Source organism: Mytilus edulis, chromosome 14 (genome assembly GCF_963676685.1).
Source record: "Mytilus edulis chromosome 14, xbMytEdul2.2, whole genome shotgun sequence".
Taxonomy (NCBI): Eukaryota; Metazoa; Mollusca; class Bivalvia; order Mytilida; family Mytilidae; genus Mytilus; species Mytilus edulis.
In genome coordinates this window covers 68,425,820-68,449,355 of record NC_092357.1, presented here as the reverse complement: position 1 = coordinate 68,449,355, position 23,536 = coordinate 68,425,820, and the positions used below count along the sequence as shown (strand labels likewise).

At 33.8% G+C, this 23,536-nt stretch overlaps 2 protein-coding genes across 2 annotated transcripts; one reads left to right on the top strand and one right to left on the bottom strand.

Annotated features, from left to right (window-relative positions):
- Positions 1-1,666: 1,666 nt before the first annotated feature.
- LOC139503521 (uncharacterized) lies at positions 1,667-7,139 on the top strand. The gene is made up of 3 exons (XM_071293315.1): positions 1,667-1,871; positions 3,403-3,541; positions 6,956-7,139. The coding sequence occupies exons 1-3, from the start codon at positions 1,733-1,735 to the stop codon at positions 7,095-7,097; spliced, it is 420 nt and encodes a 139-aa protein (XP_071149416.1). The 5' UTR covers positions 1,667-1,732; the 3' UTR covers positions 7,098-7,139.
- A 9,451-nt stretch (positions 7,140-16,590) lies between these two features.
- On the bottom strand, positions 16,591-22,758 carry LOC139503913 (THAP domain-containing protein 3-like). Its single transcript, XM_071293925.1, has 2 exons — positions 22,408-22,758; positions 16,591-19,242 (listed from the first exon to the last, which is right to left on the bottom strand). Exons 1-2 carry the CDS (start codon positions 22,720-22,722, stop codon positions 18,691-18,693), a joined length of 867 nt encoding a protein of 288 aa, XP_071150026.1. The 5' UTR covers positions 22,723-22,758; the 3' UTR covers positions 16,591-18,690.
- Positions 22,759-23,536: the final 778 nt, after the last annotated feature.

The following is a 23,536-nucleotide window of genomic DNA, read 5'->3' as shown; positions in this document are numbered from 1 at the left end:
TATTTCTTCTCATATTGGAAAATATTGTAATTTCAATTGCAATCAGTTGTTATAAATGATTTTCATATGTTTTTTTTGTAGAACATGTGAATTATTCAAGAATAAATCTGCTTATTTCTTTCTTTTTAAGGAATATATTTATGTTTACCAACATTGGATTTTTGTACTTTCTATTGTTTAGGAGTAGTTATCTTTTTTTTATTAAAAAAAGACTATCAGAAAAATATAATGTAATGTTTTTTGCATTGTTTAAAATTATTTATATTTCTTGTTAAAAAGTACAGCAGTTATTTTTGTAATTTGTTATTTTAAATGCTTCGATTGTGACGAGAATATAGAAAGTCCGTGATTATGATAAGTGTTTTTTTAAAGAATTTTATGATGATAAGGATACAAAAATTTAAAATATTGAAAAAAAATAGACTACAATTTTCAATAACTGATTCTTTCATTTTGTTTTTCCCGAGAATGTTTGGAAAATAATGAAATAACAATCGCGATGTAGACACCGTTTTAGAACTCGCCGGTTTTGAAAATATATAACCTAAATAAAACGAAAAAGACCATTCTTTAATGAAGATATTTTAATTTAGGTTTTATCTGTACATTTCTTTTCATTTCAATTCATAAAACTTTGCTTAATAATTAATAAACAAAATGTATCATTGAACGTTCGATTTTCAAGAGTCGCCATTTTAATTAGATTAAACGAAACTAAGATTCCGTAATTTGTATTAGTTTCTCATGTGACGTATTAAAGTTCAATCCGTCATCAAGGTCGATCGGTACTATCCGTCCGATCAGTCCGATCAGTCAATTACTTTTACTATAAGTCTGACGGATTGCTGACGTGAGTTTGACGCGAACTTGACTGATCGGTGACTGATCGATGACCGCTGACTGATCGCTGAAATAGTAACGCCTAAGGTTGCAAGTATACTCCGTTAGGACACAATGTAAACGATTTTCTAATATTTTTACATGTTTTACCCACAATGCAATATGCAGAGTTTTCCTGGTTTTCGCACTGCTGTCAAAGATGACATTCCTGGAAGAAATGAAAGAAAATTAACTCTCTAGCCAACAATATGGTTTGATTTCTGTGGTCTCCATATGTTGAAGTTGTTGTGAGGTTGACGTCGGATTGATGTTAAATAACAATTATAACTTTTCTGACAAGGATCCGAGTGGTATAGTTGATATCATCCCTTCGTAAGTTTTACAGACGCCATCACGAGTTAGTTGACCGTTATAGAATATATATTCCACAGATGATAGCTGACATGTTCCAAATGTCGTTACAACAATTCCGTTCCCCTTTTCCTCAAGTGTGATTTACCGAACGAGACTCATTACTGGGTTTTATTTTCATGAAACACGATGGCTGTCACATGCATAGCAGAATCTGTAAAACTTTCCGAAGCACCAGAGATCATCCCCAGTTTTTAATGGTTCGTATTGCTAAGTCTTAAGTTTTCTATGTTGTGTTTTGTGTTTACATTTTTCTGTTGTTCTTTTTCTCTTTTATCTCTCTTTTTCAAAAAATGATGAAGTAGCATTAATATCTAACAAAACATTCGATTATTAGTAAATGATTAAACGCAACATCTTGTCATGTTTGCTACAAGTGAAGATAAACATATGTTGATGACAATCTTAAGTTTATGTAACACGTGTTAAAACGTGGGTTTAATACAATACTTGTAGAGTCTTAACTATTGTTTTCTTAATCATGAAATACATATTTGTATTTGTTTTGTGCTTTCTCCTGGTCAATGATTTAGTCAAATCAGCTGATGTAGACGACGCGGGAAACGAGGATAACAATGTTATACCACCAAACAATGAAGACGCTGTTGAAGTGGATTCTGGTAAGTTTTGTTTAAATTCTGACAAGTTACCAATGTGTTATAACAATAATGTATAACCACCAAACAATGAAGATGCTGTTGAAGTGGATTCGGTTTAGTCATGTTGAAGGTATAACAAGTTACCAATGTATAATAACTATAATGTAAAACCACAAAACAATGAAGATGCTGTTGACGTGAATTCTGGTAAGTCGTGTTTAAGGTCTGACATGTTACCGCTGTGAAATAACATTATGTAAAACCACCAAACAATGAAGACTCCATTGAAGTGGATTCCGTTAAGTTTTGAAAAAGATGTGACAAGTAACCAATTGATGTGTAATATCAATAATGTAATACCACCAAACAATGAAGACGCTGTTGAAGTCATGTTTAAGGTCTGACAAGTTACCGCTGTGAAATATCAAGAAATGTAATACCATCGAAAAAACGAAAACGCTGTTGAAGTGGATTTGGACTATGCGGTATGGGCTTTGCTCATTGTGGAAGGTCGGACGGTGACCTATAGTTGTGAATTTTTTTCTGTGTCATTTTGGTCTGTTGCAGACAGTTGTTTCATTGGCAACCTACCACATCGTGTTTTTCTATTCGGTAAGTCATGTTTAAGGTTTGACAAGTTACCAATGTGTAATAACTATAATGTAATACCACCAAATAATGAAGGCGCTGTTGAAGTGGAACCGTGTAAGTCATGTTGAAGGTATGACAAGTTACCAATGTGTAATAACTATATTGTAATACCACCAAATATTGAAGGCGCTTTTGAAGTGGACCCGTGTAAGTCATGTTTAAGGTCTGACAAGTTACCAATGTGTAATAACTATAATGTAAAACCACCAAACAATGAAGACGCTGTTGAAGTGGATCAAGTATTGAGGAAGTTCTGACATGTTACAGCTGTGAAATAACAATTATTCAATACCACCAAACAATAATGATGCCGTTGCATTTGTGAAATATAATCAGCTTTTTACATAATTGATATAGCGGCTTATTCCTAAAACTTATTGCATAGTTAGTACCTTAATAGTTATCCAGTTCCTTCTACATATAAACTTTCATTACAAAGTAAGGCCAGGGAGGAATAAACAAAAAAGACGGTTGTATCTAGTGCAGTAAGGATGCTTTTAAATCGCAGTCTGATTCAATTAAAGAGAATAGTTCAGACATTGATTATTATAAAACTTTGACAGATACTTCTCAGTGACCAAAAATAGCATCCGATGAAAATTGTTCGATTCTTTATGTCATTTGTTTAAGTAAACTCATAAATGGCTTTTGCTTTTTTGCAGTCAACAACACACCAGCAGCAACAAAGTAGAGGCTGTTTTCCAAAAAGCTTGCATTCTTTATAGAATTTATTGTTCACAATTCTTTCTTGACTACATACTATGTCGTTATTGAAATTTCTGAATTGTTTTAGGAGTTTCCTGACGTGTTTTGTGAATTAATTTTGATGACATATTTTATAAATCTTTTGGTAAGAAAACTGACATCACAGATCTTTTGATGAAACACTCCTCTGTTTTAGCTTTAGTGGTAAGAGAAGGAGATGTATGTCCTGATTCTAAATGCCCGAAAAGTGATAGATTTGATTGCGCGCTCAACATGTGTGATTTCAAAGCAACCCAATATTACAAAGAGAAAAAAGACCTCATGACACCATGCTGGTATGTATGCCTTTCAAATATAAATTTAATTCTAAAAGTTTAGCATTATTTATAGAATAACTAATCGAAGAATTCAAATAGAGTAAAATATTCAACGAGTGACCGAACAACACATTAATTCACGAATGCGCGTAGCGCATGGGTTAATTATCAGTATTATTCGGTCACGAGTTGAATATTTTTCGAATGTTTGAATTCTTTAATTGGTTATTCTTTTTATTACATTGCCAAATGGCTTTCTTAATGTAAAACATGTAAGGAACTATATCTTTTTTCTATGCATTCACAATTTGTTTTCATCCGCCGTTATCGACGTCTTGACAACGCCTATTGTTGTATGACGTCAGAGAGTGAAATAACCACGTTTATTTCATATGTGAAATTATCGGTTTTTATTTAAATGGGAAATCAACGTAATTCATTGCAACCAATGTAATAAATGGAAATAATACACCTAATCGCTATCTGTTCGCAATTACTTAAATATTTACGTCATAATACAAAATATCTGACGCCACAATGGAAAAGTGATTGTTGAATGACTTATAGGATAAACTGGGGCAGATTACCAAATAGCGATAAAGGTGTATATATAGGTTTAGCATTTCAGCTAAACCATCAAGGTAACTGTTGAAGAATTGTAGAATCGACGTGTTAAGTTAATTATTTTTTTCTTAAATATGCAAGCAATATATACCATTGGATCAATAGCAAGAACTTACAATCCCAGCAAAAAAATGTAGTTTAAAAACTATTGTCTCTGCGACTTTCATACAAGTGAGAGGTTTAGGGCTATAAAACCAGATTTAATCCACCATTTTCTACATTTGAAAATGCCTTTACCAAGTCAGGAATATGACAGTTGTTGTCCATTCGTTAGATGAGTTTTATCATTTGATTTTGCCATTTGATTGGTTTTGAATTTTCCTCGGAGTTCAGTATTTTTGTGATTTTAGTTATTTTTTTATATTTTAAATATTACCATAAAGCGCGAGGTTTGGCTAGCCACAATTTAGGTCCCCCACCCAATTTTCGTTTACCTAAAATGTCCAGTACCAAGTCAGTTGTCATCTAACAGGATATATCGACCCAAAGAAGTATATCGACCTCGGACTTCGTCCTCAGTCAATATACTTCTTTCAGGTCAATATATCCTTGTATCGACCTCATACAAAGGCTATATTTGTATAATATATATGATATAACAAGAAACATACACAAATTATATGCAATCACATGGACTACTGAATTCATTTCTATGCCTAGGTTTTATCATCACAGCGGTCAAATGAGACTTTTTAATTTTACATTCACATTTTATATCCGCAATGAATAATCATGTGATATTCATACACCTGATTAAGGATTGTTTTAGCATATATGATTTTGTTATAGTGACAAGACCAACATTTAGACAACTCTGCGTTTAAGATAACCAATAATACTTAACAGCGATCTGTCTTTCTATGTTGTGATGTTACATTATTGTTTCAGATAAGGATAAATTAAGGTTGGTACCTTTTAAAACGTTTAAACCCGCTGCATTTGTTTGCACTTTCCTTAGTCAGGAATCTGATGTTAAGTGTTTGTCGTTTGTTGATGTGGTCCATAAGTGGTTCTCGTTTTTATATAGATAAGACCGTTAGTTTTCCCGTTTGAATGGTTTTACACTAGTCATTTTTAGGCCTTTTATAGCTTGTTGTTCGGTGTGAGCCAAGGCTCCGTGTTGAAGACCGTACTTTTACCTATAATGGTTTACAAATTGTGACTTGGATGGAGAGTTGTCTCATTCGCATTCATACCACATTTCTTATAGGTTGCACTTGGTGAATACAGCTGTTTCTCAAACCACGCCCCTGTTGGGGAGATATGTAATATAGATAATTGATTATGTTTACGTACTGGTTCCCAGATATGATCTCTATGTTTGATATCGTAGAAACATAACTTCGGAATGATACCAGTAAATAAACATATGCATTTTGTTCTAATTAAAATCTATGGGAATCCTCAAGTCAAGGTTGCGGTACCGTAGTAAAGATTTTTTTTGTAAGTTTAAACTCTTAGAAGTTCGGGGCATATAAATATTGAAAATATGCTGCACATCCCTATATTTTGACCTTGGAAGAAGTGCATATAAACATTTTTCATTCTAGGATATGATTTTTTTCAAAACTTCATAGTAAAAATGGTACAGTTTTAGCCGTAAACGAAGTTCCTTTTGGATATTGCTTTGTAGATATTTACAGAAATGCAACCTATATCTGTGTGTGATAATTTAGTTGGCATTGGTGTTCCACGTAACCTTTTCCTCGTTCATGCATGTACTCCTTGGGGTTTGACTAATGCTACGTGTTACACGAATCCTGATATACATACAGCACCCATGCCTTGATTAAAAAATAATTGATGCAAGCTATACTTTATTGTAGTTTTAAGATGGGTAGGTATTATATTCGTGATTATGTTTTCCCGAGCAATAGTGAGGGCGAAAATAACACGAATATAATGCCTACCCATGTTAAAACTACAATAAAGTATAGCTTACATCAATTATTTCAATTCTGATAATGATAATGTGATCAAATTCATTATTCTGAAGAAGTCAATATACGCATGTGCAAACAAGTTTTACTGGATTTAGAGCACGGGTTTGTTCTCAAAGCGAAAGGAGCACGTCATATTATAATGATCTTTTTTTTTCTCTCATAGCTTATCAATAAGTTTTGTCTCAATTTTCGTAAAGTGAGAAGAAATATGTGGGGTTTTTTATATATTTTTTTAAACAATGGCCATATCCTGTAAAACAAGATAAGGGATTAGTGGATGGATTTATAAATTACCTATAAACAAGGTATATCACTGCCTCGGGAAAAATTGAACTCAGATAAATTTGTCTTTTATGTTGCGGTCGTTTAGGTTATTAAGCTCTTCGACTGTTTCTGATTTAATACATAAAAATGAGAATGGAAATGGGGAATGTGTCAAAGAGACAACAACCCGACCAAATAAAAAACAACAGCAGAGGGTCACCAACAGGTCTTCAATGTAGCGAGAATGCTTAGCTTTTGAATAAGCAGCTCTGATTGTCATTATCAAAGACAAACACATTTATACAGTCGTTTGTTTGAAGGTAAATAAATCAAATCGCCGTTTCAGAATCTAATGCATCCTGGGAAACATTTTCAAAAGTTTACACCAAAACGTCCTGATTGGTTAAAAATGTCATAAACAATGGAAATTTAACCAATGACGTGGCTTTATTTTCATTTTCGGGTACGAACAATGAAATTACCCATGATTCTTTAGATTCTGAAACGGTCAGTTGATAATGTTGCAGATAATTAAATGATCAATATAATAAAAAAAGAAATAGGCGTTGTTCCTATCAATAATATGTCTTTTAATTTTCAGTATGGATCCTTGCACTGTTGGTTGTCCACTCAAATATGCAGTCCGACTTGATGGTCAGCCAGCATTTTCTGTTAATGAGACTATGGTATACACCAAACGCGAGGACCAGAGTGTTTTGGATTTACTTTTGAAGAAAAAGTAGAAAAGAATGCCTTAGAAATACAACTAAATAGAAAATATGCAATTGATTTATTTTATCATTTTACAACTTCCATCAAGTAAAAATGAAATAACATATAAAATGTATTATGCTAAATGTTATATTTCAAATATTTAGAAAATACTGGGTTTTTACCTGTTTCAGTATGTACATTAACTACACTTCAATTGAATTAATAAGATACATAACCATACCATTTGCATACCAAGTCAGGGAAATGGCCATTGTTATATTATAGTTCGTTTCTATGTGTGCTACATTTTAATGTTGTGTTTCTGTTGTGTCGTAGTTCTCTTATATTTGATGCGTTTCCCTCAGTTTTAGTTTGTAACCCGGATTTGTTTTTTCTCTATCGATTTATGAATTTCGAACAGCGGTATACTACTGTTACCTTTATTTATCATAAGATCAAGGGCTTCACAAAAAAGAAATTATGAAACGAAATAAACAGAAAACAATTTCTGTAATTCTCACTCGATTTATCCTTTTTTCTGACCTGTTGAATATATTCTTTATCAACGTGTTATGATGTGATTCATTCGATTTGCTGTTCAATGTAATGTTTATTAAAAAGCCATAAAGCACTTATGATTCGACTACACATCATCCTTGTCAAATGGTATATGTTTTGTTTCTGGGATTATCCGAATGCTCATTTATTTTTGCAAGACACTTGTAGTAGTACGATTTACAAACAACAAAATCAGTATTGTTTGAAGCTTTGTCCGCAGCAGGAACAGCAACATATTTATCGTGAAGACATTTCACAGAGTCTTTCTTTCTGTATCAATCGGCGATCTTCGGATAACTCCGCTACTCTCCTTCTTACGGAATCGGCCGAGTCGTGACGGATGTTTCTGTATATGGACTTTGTTCGATCACTTACACAGTTCTTTAAAAACTTTTACATTTCATGTTTTATCAGAGACGTATTAGAAGTAACCAATTCTGGTAATACTGTCCAGTTCAACTTCTCATTTAGTCAATGGTCCGCAGGTGAAGTCCTCAAGATAATGCATTATCTTTTTGAATTGATGGTTCCAATTGGTGTGTTGGGGTTCTCTGAACTTATATACCATGATATTTCACCTTTAACAGTCGTTCAGGTTGAATTATGTTTAGATCCTCAGTAATAACACGACCAGAGTGGATTTTAAGAGGGGCGTAAAGGGGTGTTTTTGCACGGATGAACGCGAAATAAAATCGCCGTTTCACGATGAACGAACAATTAAAAATTTCTAACTAAAATAACCCTTTACCACCCTCTTTTAATATAAGGCGATGTTGTTTCTAAATCAAGGTCGTGTAATGCTTGCTTATAGTTAGATACTTTAGATGCAATGGTTGTAGTGTAAATGTACGATACAACAGGAACAGACTGATTTTGAAGATAACGTGGGATTTTAGATAATGTGTTAAGAAAAACGTTGCTTATGTTGATAGCATCGATTCCTTCATTCGAAAATCGAAATGCAAGAAATCTCATATTTTCATCATGTAATGGTTTTGGTCTTATTAATTTAAAAGTCGGGAAAGAGCTCCGTCACAAATTAGTTACAGGTCTGCATATTGGAGAAAATGTAATCATGCATCCCTTTTTAATTGCATAATCTCTAACTTCAAACCACTAATGGATTCTGTTGAGGGTTATGCAAAAGACTGGGCAAAAAAAGAAAAGGTTGAGGATGACACTCTTTCGGAGTGGGTAAAATCAGTGAGGTCATTGATTCAGATAAGGGTAAGTGGGTCAATGAGCACCAAAGCCCCTTCCATCTTTAGTTTAAACATATTTTATTGCTCAAAACAAATGGATTAGACACAAGTTTAATCCATTTGTTTTGAACAATAAAATATGTTTAAACTAAGGATGGAAGGTCCTTTCATCTTTAAAGACCCTCAGGTCATAGAGGAGTTGTCTTGCCTCCATGACAAATTTGTTGTCGTTCCAGCTGACAAAGCCTCAAACAATATTGTTTTTGTTTGCAAGAAACACTACATTGACTGCCTGATTAAGAAACTCGGGATAAATAACACATTAGGAAATCCTACATATACACTAAGTACACTTACGAAGCAGGAGATCCTGGAAAACCACAAATCGGTTCTAATCTCCTTTGGTGTTAATCCAAAGGATGAAGACCAGGATCTTCAATCCTTATATTGGATTCCTTAGCTTCACAAGAATCCTTATAAGGAAAGAAGATTCTTCCAGGTGTTCCACTAAACCCCTTTCTAAAGTTCTTACTGCCATACTTACTGCAGTCAAAGAAGGACTTCAGAAATATTCCGAAACGGCATACTAGTATTCAAGAAGTGGTGTTAATCAGATGTGGATACTGAAAAATTCAAAAGAGTTATTGGTGAATTTACAATTTCAATCATTAACTTTAAAACCATTGATTTTTCAAATCTTTATACCACTATTCCACATACCAAACTTAAAGCTCGACTGAAAGAACTCGTCAGCTTATGTTTCTTTAACAAAAAGGGCCCTAGACGTTTTAAATATCTAGTTTTGGGCAGAAATTCAGCTTACTTTGTGAAAAATCATGGAGTCAAGGAAAAAATGCACCGAAGAGGATATCACTACCATTCTGGACTTTTTGATTGACAACATATTTGTTGAATTTGGAGGTTTGGTCTTCCAACAGACTATTGGAATCCCAGTGGGTACCAATTGCGCTCCTCTATTTGCTGATTTGTTTTTGTATTCCTATGAAGCAAAATTTATCCAAGGGCTTGTGCAGAAAGGTATATTGATGATGTACTGTCTCTAAATAATAAGAGATTCAGTGATCACTTACATTTAATATATCTAAGTGAACTTGAAATTAAAGATACTACCGATACCAAACTTTATGACAAACGCGATGATTGTAATTTTCCTATAGTTACCTTTCCATTTCTGTGTAGCAACATCCAAGCGGCACCAGCATATGGAGTATATATGTGTCTCAATTGATACGTTACTCTATAGCTAGCTCAAAGTACGTTGATTTTGTTGAACGAGGAATACTGCTTTCTCAAAAGTTGCTAAAACAAGGCTATGAAACAATCAAATTAGGGTCATCACTCAAGGAATTTTGCGGTCGCCATTATGAGCTGATTGGCCATTATGACAAAAGTGAATTTTCTAAGTCCAAGAATCATAACTCTGCACAAAATCATCAGACCGGAACAAAATTTAAATTTGAACTGCAACTTGTCATAATAGTATATACCAATTATCATATCAATATCTTCAAGAATGACAAAAAAAAGTGCAGAAAACTGATTATTTGAGTGAATTTTCTAAGTCAAAGAACCATAACTCTGCACAAAATCATCAGACCGGAATGACATTTGAACTTGATCTGTAACTTGTAATGATTAATCATTGCACCAAATATTAAATCAATAACTTCAAACATGAAGAAAAAAGTGTGTTAAACTGATTTGCCGGACTGACAGACAGATGGACTGAGTGCAAACCTAAAGTCCCCATGTACCAGTATAATGTAATTTCTACCCGGTAGTGAACTTTGTATTGCCATGCAATACTCTCAGAATGCTTGTTGGAAGTAGTCTTCAAATGCATGTTACGTGTTGATTGTCAAAAATCAATACTGGAGCCTGTTTTTACGAAAAAGACAAATGACCATAACTCTGCACAAAATCTTCAGACCGGAACAACATTAGAACTTGATCTGTAATTTGTCATGATAAATCAATACACCAAATATTAAATCAATATCTTCAAGAATAAAACTAGAGGCTCTCAAGAGCCTGTGTCGCTCACCTGATTCTACTTGGGATTTTGAAATAATATTTAAAAATGTAAACAAGAGTGCACACACTGAAATGTCTCGCCTTCTTTACTAATCATTGATATTATGTTGATAGTCCTAAGTATAAAGCTTTATTACAACTGTCACATAATAGTTATCAAAAGTACCAGGATTATAATTTTATACGCCAGACGCGCGTTTCGTCTACATAAGACTCATCAGTGACGCTCAGATCAAAACAGTTAAAAAGCCAAATAAATACAAAGTTGAATACATAAACGTTACATTAACCAAGATAACTAAACAAAGACCAATGAACCATGAAAATGAGGTCAAGGTCAGATGAACCATGCCAGGCTGACATGTACAGCTAACAATGCTTCCATAAAACAAATATAGTTGACCTAATACTTATAGTTTAAGAAAAATAGACCAAAACACAAAAACTTAACACTGAGCAATGAAACGTGAAAATGAGGTCAAGGTCAAATAAAACCTGCGCGACTAATATATAAATCATAAAATATTTCCATACACTAAATATAGTTGACCTATGGCGTATAGTATCAGATAAAAAGACCAAAACTGAAAAACTTAACTTTGACCACTGAACCATGAAAATGAGGTCATGGTCAGATAACATCTGTCCGCTAGACATGTTCACCTTACAATCATTCAATACAACAAATATAGTAGACCTATTGCATAAAGTATGAGAAAAACAGACCAAAACACAAAAACTTAACTATAACCACTGAACCATGAAAATGAGGTCAAGGTCAGATGACACCTGCCAGTTGGACATGTACACCTTACAGTCCTTCCAATCACCGAATATACTAGCCCTATTGCTTATAGTATCTGAGATATGGACTTGACCACCAAAACTTAACCTTGTTCACTGAGCCCTGAAATGAGGTCGAGGTCAAGTGAAAACTGTCTGACGGGCATGAGGACCTTACAAGGTACGCACATACCAAATATAGTTATCCTATTACTTATAATAAGAGAGACTTCAACATTACAAAAAATCTGAACTTTTTTTTCAAGTGGTCACTGAACCATGAAAATGAGGTCAAGGACATTGGACATGTGACTGATGGAAACTTCGTAACATGAGGCATCTATATACAAAGTATGAAGCATCCAGGTCTTCCACCTTCTAAAATATAAAGCTTTTAAGAAGTGAGCTAACACCGCCGCCGCCGGATCACTATCCCTATGTCGAGCTTTCTGCAACAAAAGTTGCAGGCTCGACAAAAATTGTAACAGATGTTTTAGGCCAAATTTGGTTTAATATTGTTATATTTGGTTACATTTCATTCAGTAGTTCTCTTAAAGAAGACATTTATATGTATTTCCCATGGGGTCCCATGTTAAACTAAGTCCCCGGCTGGCGGTCATCTTGGATGATGGATCGGCTACAAAGAAACAACACTTGGTCAGCAACTCAGAAGGTCCGAGTACACAGTTATTTCGTAGTGCATTTCTTTTAGACGATAAATGAAAATTTAAAAAATCCCGCCTGCGCTTTCTCAATAATATTTTTACAGTGTGTTGGACTACTTTTGGGACAAATTATATCAAAATTATAGAAAACTTCATCAGCTCTAACTCAAAATATGGACAATTTTATTTTAAGGGGGTCTTGAAATCTTTTGACAGCTTCCGAAGTGCTAATTTTTTACCTTTTTCAGCAGGACCTAATCACTACTTTACATTAATATTTATGACCCAAATTTTTTTACAGTGTCATTTCACCCCCTAACTTGCTATATGAGGCATAAAACATGGAGAAATAAATTTGGAAGGGGTATAACAAAAATTGGCAAGTAACACACTGTCCACACTAAGGACTATATTCGTGGACAACGAAAATCAAAGGACGATAACTGTGTACTCGGACCAGAAGGAACATTCATGATACATTTGGTTTCATTCCATTCAGTGGATCTTCAAAAGAAGATATTTGTATGTATTTCCCATAGGATCCTATGTTAAACTAAGTCCCCCGCTGGCGGCCATCTTGGATAATGGAAAGGCTACAAAGTAACAACACTTGGTCAGCACCTCATAAGGAACATTCGTGCCATGCTTGATTTCATTCCATTCAGTGGTTCTCTAAAAGAAGACATTTGTATGTATTTCCAATGGGGTCCTATGTTAAACTAAGTTCCCCGCCGGCGGTCATCTTGGATAATGGAAGGGTTACAAAGTAACAACACTTGTTCAGCACCTCATAAGGAACATTCGTGCCATGCTTGATTTCATTCCATTCAGTGCTTCTCTACAAGAAGGCATTTGTATGTATTTCCCATAGGGTCCTATGTTAAACCAAGTCCCCCGCAGGTGGCCATCTAAGATAATGGATCGGCTACAAAGTGATAACACTTGGTCAGCATCTCATAAGGAACATTCATGCCATGTTTGGTTTCATTCCATTCAGTGGTTCTATAAAAGAAGACATTTGTATGTATTGCCCATAGGGTACTATGTTGAACTAAGTCCCACGCTGGCGGCCATCTTGGATGATGGATCGGCTACAAAGTGACAACACTTGGTCAGCATCTCATAAGGAGCATTCATGCTATGTTTGGTTTCATTCCATTCAGTGGTTCTCTAAAAGAAGACATGTGTATATATTTACCATAGGTTACTGTGTTAAACAAAGTCCCCCGCTGGCGGCCATCTTGGATGATGCATCGGCTACAAAGTAATAACACTTGGTCAGCACCTCATAAGGAACATTCATGTCATGTTTGGTTTCATTCCATTCAGTGGTTCTCTAAAATAAGACATTTGTATGTATTTCCAATAGGGTCCTATGTTAAACTAAGTCCCCCGCTGGCGGCCATCTTGGATGATGGATCGGCTACAAAGTAACAACACTTGGTCAGCACCTCATAAGGAACATTCATGCTATGTTTGGTTTCATTCCATTCAGTGGTTCTCTAGAAGAAGTTCAAATGTAAAAGTTTACGCCGACAACGGAGACGGACGACGGACACCAAGTGATGACAAAAGCTCACTTGGCGCATCGGGCCAGGTGAGCTAAAAAAAATGTGGAAAGTTGATTTGCGGACTGACTGATGGACAGACAGACAGATGGAAGGAGTGCAAACCTAAAGTCCCCTTTGACTTCATCAGTAGGGGACTAAAAACAACAAACTACACATATCAACTGAATTAAAACATTTTAATATAATATATAGCAACCATGATAACAAAAAAATAATATCATAACATTTGGTGGTCATCCATATGACTAATAAGAGCTATTACTATGCACTCAGACTTTGTAACGTGTAATCTGTATGATTTTAGAATGGACCAATAGAAACCTTCCTTAATTTTTATGAACTTAAGTCTTTTAGAGAAAACTGCTGAAAATAAAACAAGGTTAATAATAATGAAAATGTGAGTTAAAAAAAAGTTGAAATGAATTGAGAGCAAATTTAACAATGAAAACAAACTATCTATCCAACTTTTCTTTTCCTCTTCGAAATATTTTCTTAGAAAATTAAAAATAAAAAGTTGTCTAAATTATTAATCACTCAGTTTAAGAATCTTGTAGCAAATATATTTTAAAATTTGAATGATGCAGAACATGATCCAATAGCACATCTTTTTATATCTTTTATTATTTATTTTTTTATTATTAAATAAAACTTCCAAGAAAAGTTACTTTGAGTATATATTGGTCTTTTTTTCTCGTCAAATAACTTTCATAGATTTTTTTTTTTTTAAATATGATAAAGAAGATTTTGGTTTGATCTTTATTACTTTGCAATAAGATTTTGTTTTATCTTGTAGCAAATAAATTGTGAAATAAACATTCATCAGAATAGGGACCAATAGCACCCTTTCCTTTTATAAACTTTGATTTTTGTAAAGAAAACGGGCGAAAACAAAAAAAGTTACTTTTCATATATTGGATTTTCTTTGTTTTTCAAAAATTATTAATGGAAAAGAAATAAATTTAAAACTTGTTTTAATAGATGAAATAAAAAAAATAACATGTTGCTCCTCAATTTAAATATCTTCCACCACTTTTAAATATACGCTAAATTAAATAATGTCACAAACAAATTGACAGTTAACAATATAACTACATCCATGAGAAATATATAGATTTTCTTTCTTACATTATACATACAATGAAACATTGATGGATTACAGGCCTCAGAACACAATTATTCTTTCCCTTGGCTACTATGCATTTTTTGGTTAAGGTCAAGTTGAATTAAAAAATTTGCACCATGTCAAACACAAAATAAATTTAATTGCTTATAGACCATTATTCTTCTAATAAAATATGCTTGTCCCAGGACAATCTAGGATTGGAATCTTGAATAAATGAGGACCCTACTTTCATTTTGGCCAAATCACTACTTTTTCTTTCAACAACAATCTTTTTCCACATGTTTTACTTATTTCAATATAAATGCAACTGATACATTGATAGGACCACTTAAATAGTAAACATTTCAAAGAAAACAGTAGACAGTATACTTAGGAAGAAATACCCCATATAATAATTGGGAACTATATTCCTAGACCAAGAACAAAGGGAAGTAATTGTGGTCTGAGGAGACCACGAACAAAGGGAATTAATTGTGGTCTGAGACTCTGAGGCCTACAGCCTTAGATCAAAATAGTTTCGCATATCAATAATTCCTCTATACATGTATAATACAAACAGAAAAACATTTTATTAAAACTTTGTAAACATTTTATTCTAGTTCCACTTTTGATTACAATATTTGAAAAGTGAGAATCATTATGAAAGTGTGCAGTTTTTTGTTGTTTTTTGTTGTGAGGCGTTTTACGTTTCCGCAAATTGGCAGATATAAGATCGGAACCTTTTTTGTAAAAAAATATGAAATAAATAATTTTTCTAACATATATTACAATATTAATAATTTACTGCTAGGTAAATTTCTGGAAAAGTAATAAATACAATTTCTGGAAACCTTAACTTTAATTTTGCAGAAACGTAGTATTGGAATTTTGAAAAATTAGCAGAATTGCAATATGCCCCATTACAGAGAAACTGTTATAAATATAAAAATATTGATATACAGATACTTTTTTAATATACAGTGAAACCTGATAAAACCGAACCCTGAATAAACCGGAAACCTGTCTAATCCAAACTTGTTCTGAAGACCAATCATATCACATTTTATGCATTGTGAACCTGATCAAACCGAATACCTGCCAAAACCGAACAAAATCTCAAGTCCCGAAAGGGTTCGGTTTAGTCAGGTTTCACTGTATAAGGCTAAATGATTTTAAATTGTAGAATATCATTATTTCTTTATACAAACAACTTTCTTTCAAGTTTATAATTATTCATTTATAATTTGAAGACATTTCCATATTGAATGGAAACAAGAATGTTTCCCTAGTGCATGGATGCCCCATCCGTACTATCATTTTCTATGTTCATTGGACCATGAAAATGAGGTAAAAATCTAATTTGGCATTAAAATTAGAAAGATCATATCATAGGCAACATGTGTACTAATTTTCAAGTTGATTGGACTTCAACTTCATCAAAAACTATCTCGAACAAAAAAATGTAACCTGAAGCGGGACAGACGGACGAACGCTCAAACGCACAGACCAGAAAACATAATGCCCATAAAGGGTGCATAAAATGAAATTCATAAGGGACCATACATTGTAAATAACAATAATAGAACTTTTATTAAAAATGTGTTTAATATCAAATAAATGGCTGAATTTCAAAATTGACCTCTGACTGTACATATACACTATCCTTTAATACTATCAACTCTTCCAACAAAATCAAATAGCTCTCACTATATTACATATATAACTCTATTCATGCAAAATTAAATATAACATTTATATAGAATAATTTAAAAAAAAAAGCCATTCCATATGCATCAAGACCTGAAATTTTAAATTAATTTTTCAAGTATAAGTTCATTTTTAATTGACCAAAAGATAAATTTCATTGGTCACCCCATGACTTTCTTACTTTCTTCATTTCAATCTTATTTAGAAAGCTTTCTTTTTACTTTCCAATTGATATTGGGCCATTCCATTTAATTTCTAACAGGTGGGGATGGATAGGGAGATTATATTTCATACCTATCAGAAAAAAACATCATGAAAAAATACCTATCAGATCTATAAATTAAGACCTATCAGATGTAGTGTTTCTGTTCATATTGGTTGGATGGGCTTTCATGGGAAAAATGACCTATCAGAATTTTTTACTGCAAGGATTGTACCCATCAGAATTATAAATACAATACCAGATAATGCATGATATGAAACTGTCTACATTCCAAAGCACCCCTAAGATCTGAAATAGGTATTTTTTGTAACCCCTAAGATGTAATTATTTTTAATTATTTACTGCTGCAAGACCCTCAGAAATTTTTGCGTATAAGTGTATGTGTCAGATGAAAAAAGCTAAAATTTCACCCCTAAGATGTATAAATTTTACACCCCTCAGAAAGGACCATCCATCCTCCTTTAGCAGATATTAACTGGAATGGCCCATTGCATGCCTGAAATGTTAAAAAAAATATAAAACTGACATGTCTCATTAGGGGGTTTTGATCCTGGATCCCGCTTACTGTTTTGTCAGATTCCCGTATCCCGCTTAGTCGATGTACATAAACAATTCACATTTTTTTGTAGTTTCCCGTGTCCCGCTAGACTTCATTTCCCCTTTTTATGGCAGAATAATTTGACTTTCATATGTCACAATTACAAAAAAATAGGCAATTCTCGTGACAAGCTTAGACCTAATGAGACCCACTACAGGTAAAGGAATGAATATTTAAGTTAAAGGCCCTTAGGGGAAGGTATTGCTCAAATAGAAGGATAAGTAACCATGGTTACCTAGTAAATTTAAAATAGTTCTGCGCAAATAATTTAAGGAAAATACAAGGGGTTTGAAATACACATGTAAAGGTTAAAATTATTACTTATTAATAAATAGACATTGATACAATGCTACTTAAATTATAAGTTAATCATTAAATATGCTAAACTACAAAAAAATATAAATTGTTTACTTATTACACTACATTATTCAGGGGCAGATCCAGCCATTTGAAAAAGGGGGGTTCCCAACCCAGGATAAAGGGGGTGTTCCAACCACATGTCCCCATTCAAATGCATTGATTGTCCAAAAAAAAAGGGGGGGTTCAACCCTTAACACCCCTCCCCCCTGGATCAGCCATTGCTATTACAATGTAATCATAAAATATTCTTTGTGACTTAATGGGTAAAGAATACCTAAAGGATATAGTTCTTCAAAATTCAGACAATCATTTTTTTTAATCACACACTCTTAATACAGAAAAATCAAAATTAGGGTTTGTCAAACTGTTATATATATATATATATATGCAAAGAAATTATTCTTGTAAGTTGTTAGGTTTAAATTTTTTTATATAAATTTTGTCAACAGGTAAAAGTTTTTATGATAACTAAAAGAGTCAACTCTACATGTAAGCATTGGGTATCTCCTTAAATAGTATTACCCATTGAACAATGAAAATGAGTAAAAAAGTGATTTATGCCATATGGAAACTTCAAAATAGTATGGTAACATGGTTATAATGATTGTTATATCTCAGAGTGATTCCATTGAAGTACATGTATATATATTTATAATATTGTTTGACAAAAAAAAATAATGTGAGTAAAAAAAAGACTTTTGAACTTGAAACAGAAACAATAATATGATAATTATGATTTAACAACTAAAATGAATTATTGTAAATAACATGGCTTATAAACAGTTTTATAACTCTACTTCATATATGATGATTAAGTTCATTTATAACTGTATGAAGTTCAGGATTTTCTATACTTTCATGAGTACTTGAATGTTCGGTTTCACTATCAAGTGAAGAAATATGAGTCAAGTGATGTTGTGCATTGTCATTATGAATTTTAAATTCATTTGAAATACACTCTGTCCATTGATGATGTTCAAGATTAATGTTACTAAATGTATGAAGATCAGGATTAAAACTTTCACTTGAATAATGCATATCTCCATTCAGAGATCTAGAGTCATCTTTATTTGGTATTTGAACCTGACATAGAGATAAAAGGGTTTCCGCTGCAGATTCCCGGCTAAGAGTTTGAGACTTTTTATGTTTCTGTTTTCGTTTAGGTCCAGGCCACGGTACAGCTTTACAATACAAGTGGTCCTTGAGGTGATCTGGATATACAAGTTCTGTGTTGAGGTAGTCACATGGCGGGTCTGTTGCAGAGTCTGTGCTTGATGATGGATTATCTCCCCTGGTTAACATGCTAAAAGCATCGGAGAAATTGGTTATCTCTTCTACTGAAGCTGTACTCTTTAAAAAAAATGCAATTTATAATTAAATTAATTATATATCTATGTTTACATATTTTTGGGGGTTTTTTTTAAAGAAAAGGGTATTAAATATAAATGTTGTTTTCTGTTAACAAAGTTAGGTGATGACTGCATATATAGATGACAGTACTGTAGACACTAAATCCGGTTTTATAGCTAAAATGTGGAATGGATTTTTCTTATTTTTGAAGGCTCAGTACATTATAGTAACCTATAGTTGTATCAATTTCTGTCATTTGGTCTCGGGTGAAGAGTTGTCTCATTGGCAATCATACCACATTTTATTTTAAAATAGACATACATGTATCATTAAGAATTGATATTATTATGTAAACCAGCTGAGATCATTTTCTTTGGTTATTTTTTTAGATATTCTATAAGGCCTGTGTACATGGTGTACAATGTATGAGTTTTGTTCTCTTCTCAGTCAATGTTCATGCGCACTCTTCCATTTATTTATTCTTTCTCTTTTGTACACCAAATTGGCATTATATTTGTAAGGGACCACATCAAAAGTTCAATGTACATGATGTAGGATAAACAAGAATATGTCCAAAGTACATGCATGCCCCACTCGCACTATTATTTTTCATGTTCAATGGACCGTGAAATTGGATAAAAAACCTAATTTAGCATTAAAATTAGAAAGATCATACCATAGGGAACATGAGTACTAAGTACTATCGTAGGTGGAGCATAAAAACTTAATTCGTATAGTTTTTTTAATGACCCCCCTACCCCCTCTTAACTTAATTTTGGAAAAATTGATTGACCAATAACATGAATAAGGATACAATGTATATATAAAATCGATGTCAATTAAACAAAACTTGCAGCAATTTCGACCAAGGCCCCACCACCATACCCATCAACAAACTATTTATGCTATTTGAATTAAGTTTTTTATCCTTCATAGATTTTTTTATGTCGTCCCTAAAAGGGTACCTAGGAATGCCCTTTACTCTCAGGTGTCAAAAGCAGTGGCTGATCCAGAGTTTTTCATTAGTGGGGCCTACTCCAGTCAAGCTTCAGCAATTTCCTATAATTTCAACCAATTTTTCCCATACATGTAAAAAGGGGGAACCCCCTCTAAATCCAGCCTGAAACATACATAATCTGCTACCACTGGCATCATATATATAATTGGTTAAACTTTGCATAATATTTGTCATGTTTGTCAGAGATCTCAATTTATTACCCATCAACTATTATTTTTGGAAAAATTTAACGTGAAATGGAATCAGTCGATAATTTTATCAACCTAAAGAAAATGAACGTTTTATTGTCATGCGCAAAAAATTACAGTTAACGTCATTTGGCACGATTTTTTAACTATTATTCCCCATTACGATCCTCTTATAAGAACTTCTCAAAAGCTGTTATACAATGCTATAAACATGATAAAGCGATGGATTTCAACTGTTAACTAGAACATTTGTTGTATCTTTACAACATGAAATGAAAAGTTCTTATCAAATGCCTTCTTCAGGGTTCTAAGGCTATATTATGCTCAATTTTTAGTTTGTTATGCTGTGTATTCTGACTGGTTGGACTTGTTTGTCTTAATTTGCCACCGCATCTTTTGGATTTACCTTGTCCTCATGGTATCCGGTCGTTCGGGCCTCAAACCGATCCGGCCCCAAGTCATTCCCGCCCAAAGTCGATCCGGCCCAAGTCGATCCGGCCCAGTCGACGTGGGACGGATCAACTTGGGCTGGATCGACATGGGGCCGGATCGACCCGAAAGTGTCCTCGTCAGTTCACTTTGACTTATGAGTTTTGAGTCTTGTCATTTATTTGGCTTCTTTTAATATGGTTTATTTGTTTGTTAATAAGGCAACATTTAAAAGAATGTCTGTTTCCCCTCCCCCGGGTCTGCCCTTTGTAAACAGACCAGGAAGGCAGGTTCTTTTTTTTTTTTTTTTAACTGGATGTGATTGTCATAGCATGGTCACATGAATGGTTTGACTTGTCCAGTCCAGGCCACTTATCAGTTGTTTGTGCTCAATTTGAGTGTATTTATTTACATGTAGATTATCAATCCTTCTGCTTTCAAGCACTTTCCAAAAATGGAAACAAATTATTTTCAGGAAAAAAATAATTTTTTGACCCGGGGGCTTATTTTTGACCCGGGTGGGGGGAGGGGAAACAAACATATTTTTAATTTTGGCCTAATGATGACTGAAACACTCGGGACTTATATAAAATGTTGCATCCTCCTTTCAATACATTATAAACAGTGGTACAAATAACAATTAATAAAAACAAGAATGTGTCCATAGTACACGGATGCCCCACTCGCACTTTCATTTTCTATGTTCAGTGGACCGTGAAATTGGGGTAAAAACTCTAGTTTGGCATTAAATTTAGAAAGATCATATTATAGGGAACATGTGTACTAAGTTTTAAGTTGATTGGACTTCAACTTCATCAAAAACTACCTTGACCAAAAACTTTAACCTGAAGCGATACAGACAAACGAACAAACGGACGGAAGAACGAACAGACAGACGAACAAACCGATGAACAGAAGGACGCAAAGACCAAAAAACATAATGCCCCTCTACTATCGTAGGTGGGGCATCATAATTGTCATTCTATGTAGAAATAAATAAAATAAGCAATATATATCAGCCTGTTCACCATTCCTTACAAGGAAAAACAGAGATCAAATGATCTAGATCACTCTGACAAGGACTAGACGTGGAATTTGGTCATGCTGAACTTTTCTCCATCATTAAATTTTCATCCATGGAGATCTCTATAAACTGTCTGAGAACAGTAAAGCACCACCATGAATAGGAGGAATGTGATTGTGAGTAAACAATTTCTTATCAACCATTGTCAACAAGAAATAATGAACATGTTGAACAGAAGTTAAATTCCACGTTGAATATTGGCCCAAAAAAATATCAAATGCCTCAAGGATTAAGGTTTATGTTAGACCAAATTCTTCTGTCCCTATAACAGGTTGGGCTCATAATCATTGATAATAGAAAAAGTGGGGTTATATCTGTTTTCAGAGTACACCCCAGTTTGCTGGGCTTTGGAATGCATGCAACTTCGATTGATGAATTGAAGCATTACTTCAGGAATGTGTTGAAATGTTCCCCTCCCCCTTTTTTGTGTTTTTAAATATCAATACCTTTTCTGGGCTTTTATAACTAGCGATCTTGTCATTCTTTTTCCCTAATTTCTTAAGCTTCTTGTTTTCTTTCTGTATGAACAGAGTTGGGGCATAATTGTCATCATTCGGATCGTCGCTATGCCATCCGAACACAAAATGGTCAGAGCATATGTTTGTGTGTCCATTCGGTTCCCAATCCTCTCTGTTCACGGCTTTTATCCATGCTTGAAGTTTCTTCTTATTTGCTGGAAATCGAAAGAAACTAATATTGTTTACTTTTGCCACAGAATTTGCCCGATTTCGACACTTGTAAACACAACAAGTTTTCACCATTTCAGTTGTTTTTGTTTACGGTGTTTCCATCCGGAAGTTTGCCTTGCGCATGTGCATATGAATAAAAGTTTGAAAGGGCGCGAAATTGAAACGCAGACGATGGCGGGAAATGAACCGTAGACTTTTGATCACTTTGTATAAACTGAGCTATTTTTAAAAAACACTGATTCAATTTTGTCCGTGAGATAAACAATTCCTTTCAAAGTTACAAAAGTAGATGAAATTTGTTATCAAATATCAAATATATAAATGATAAATAAGACGACCATTTGTTATTTTGGAGTCAATTAAGATCAATTTAGGACAATTAAGGGGTCAAGTTGTGGGAAGAGGATTTTTAAGGATGGACCACTTGATTATTGCCCCCCCCCCCTCCCCCATTATTTTCATCCGATCTACTCGTCTAACTGAAAAAAGTCAGGATGACAAATTATCTTTAAAAAAAAAACTAAAGGCAGGACCGAATATAGATAGAGAGAGGGGGTGAACCTTTATCGGGACTCCGGGATCTGGTGCTTTTAAGCTCGCCGGGATTTCGGGATCCGGGAATTCTTTATTTGAATTTCAAGATGTCGAGATTTTAATTTCTTTAAATTTGGGACCTCGGGATTTTATGTTTTTAAACCCGGGATTTCGGGATCAGCAGGAACCCTCCCCCTCAATAGAGTGAAACTTGAACTAAAAGGCAGGACAGAGAAAATGGTTTTCATAAATGAACCAGGCTGTTTAAATTCTTATTTTTCATTTCGGGGCCTTTTACAGTAGACTATACAGTCCTATATGGATGGGTATGTTTGCCTATACTTGTAAATAA

Excerpts from the sequence above, each read along its gene's own strand:
- LOC139503521 (XM_071293315.1), top strand. The coding sequence starts at position 1,733 with ATGAAATACATATTTGTATTTGTTTTGTGCTTTCTCCTGGTCAATGAT. Across the intron at positions 1,872-3,402 it reads CGCTGTTGAAGTGGATTCTG|CTTTAGTGGTAAGAGAAGGA; the intron begins GTAAGTTTTGTT and ends CCTCTGTTTTAG. Across the intron at positions 3,542-6,955 it reads GACCTCATGACACCATGCTG|TATGGATCCTTGCACTGTTG; the intron begins GTATGTATGCCT and ends TTTAATTTTCAG.
- LOC139503913 (XM_071293925.1), bottom strand. The coding sequence starts at position 22,722 with ATGGTGAAAACTTGTTGTGTTTACAAGTGTCGAAATCGGGCAAATTCT. Across the intron at positions 19,243-22,407 it reads GTTATAAAAGCCCAGAAAAG|AGTACAGCTTCAGTAGAAGA; the intron begins GTATTGATATTT and ends TTTTTTTTAAAG.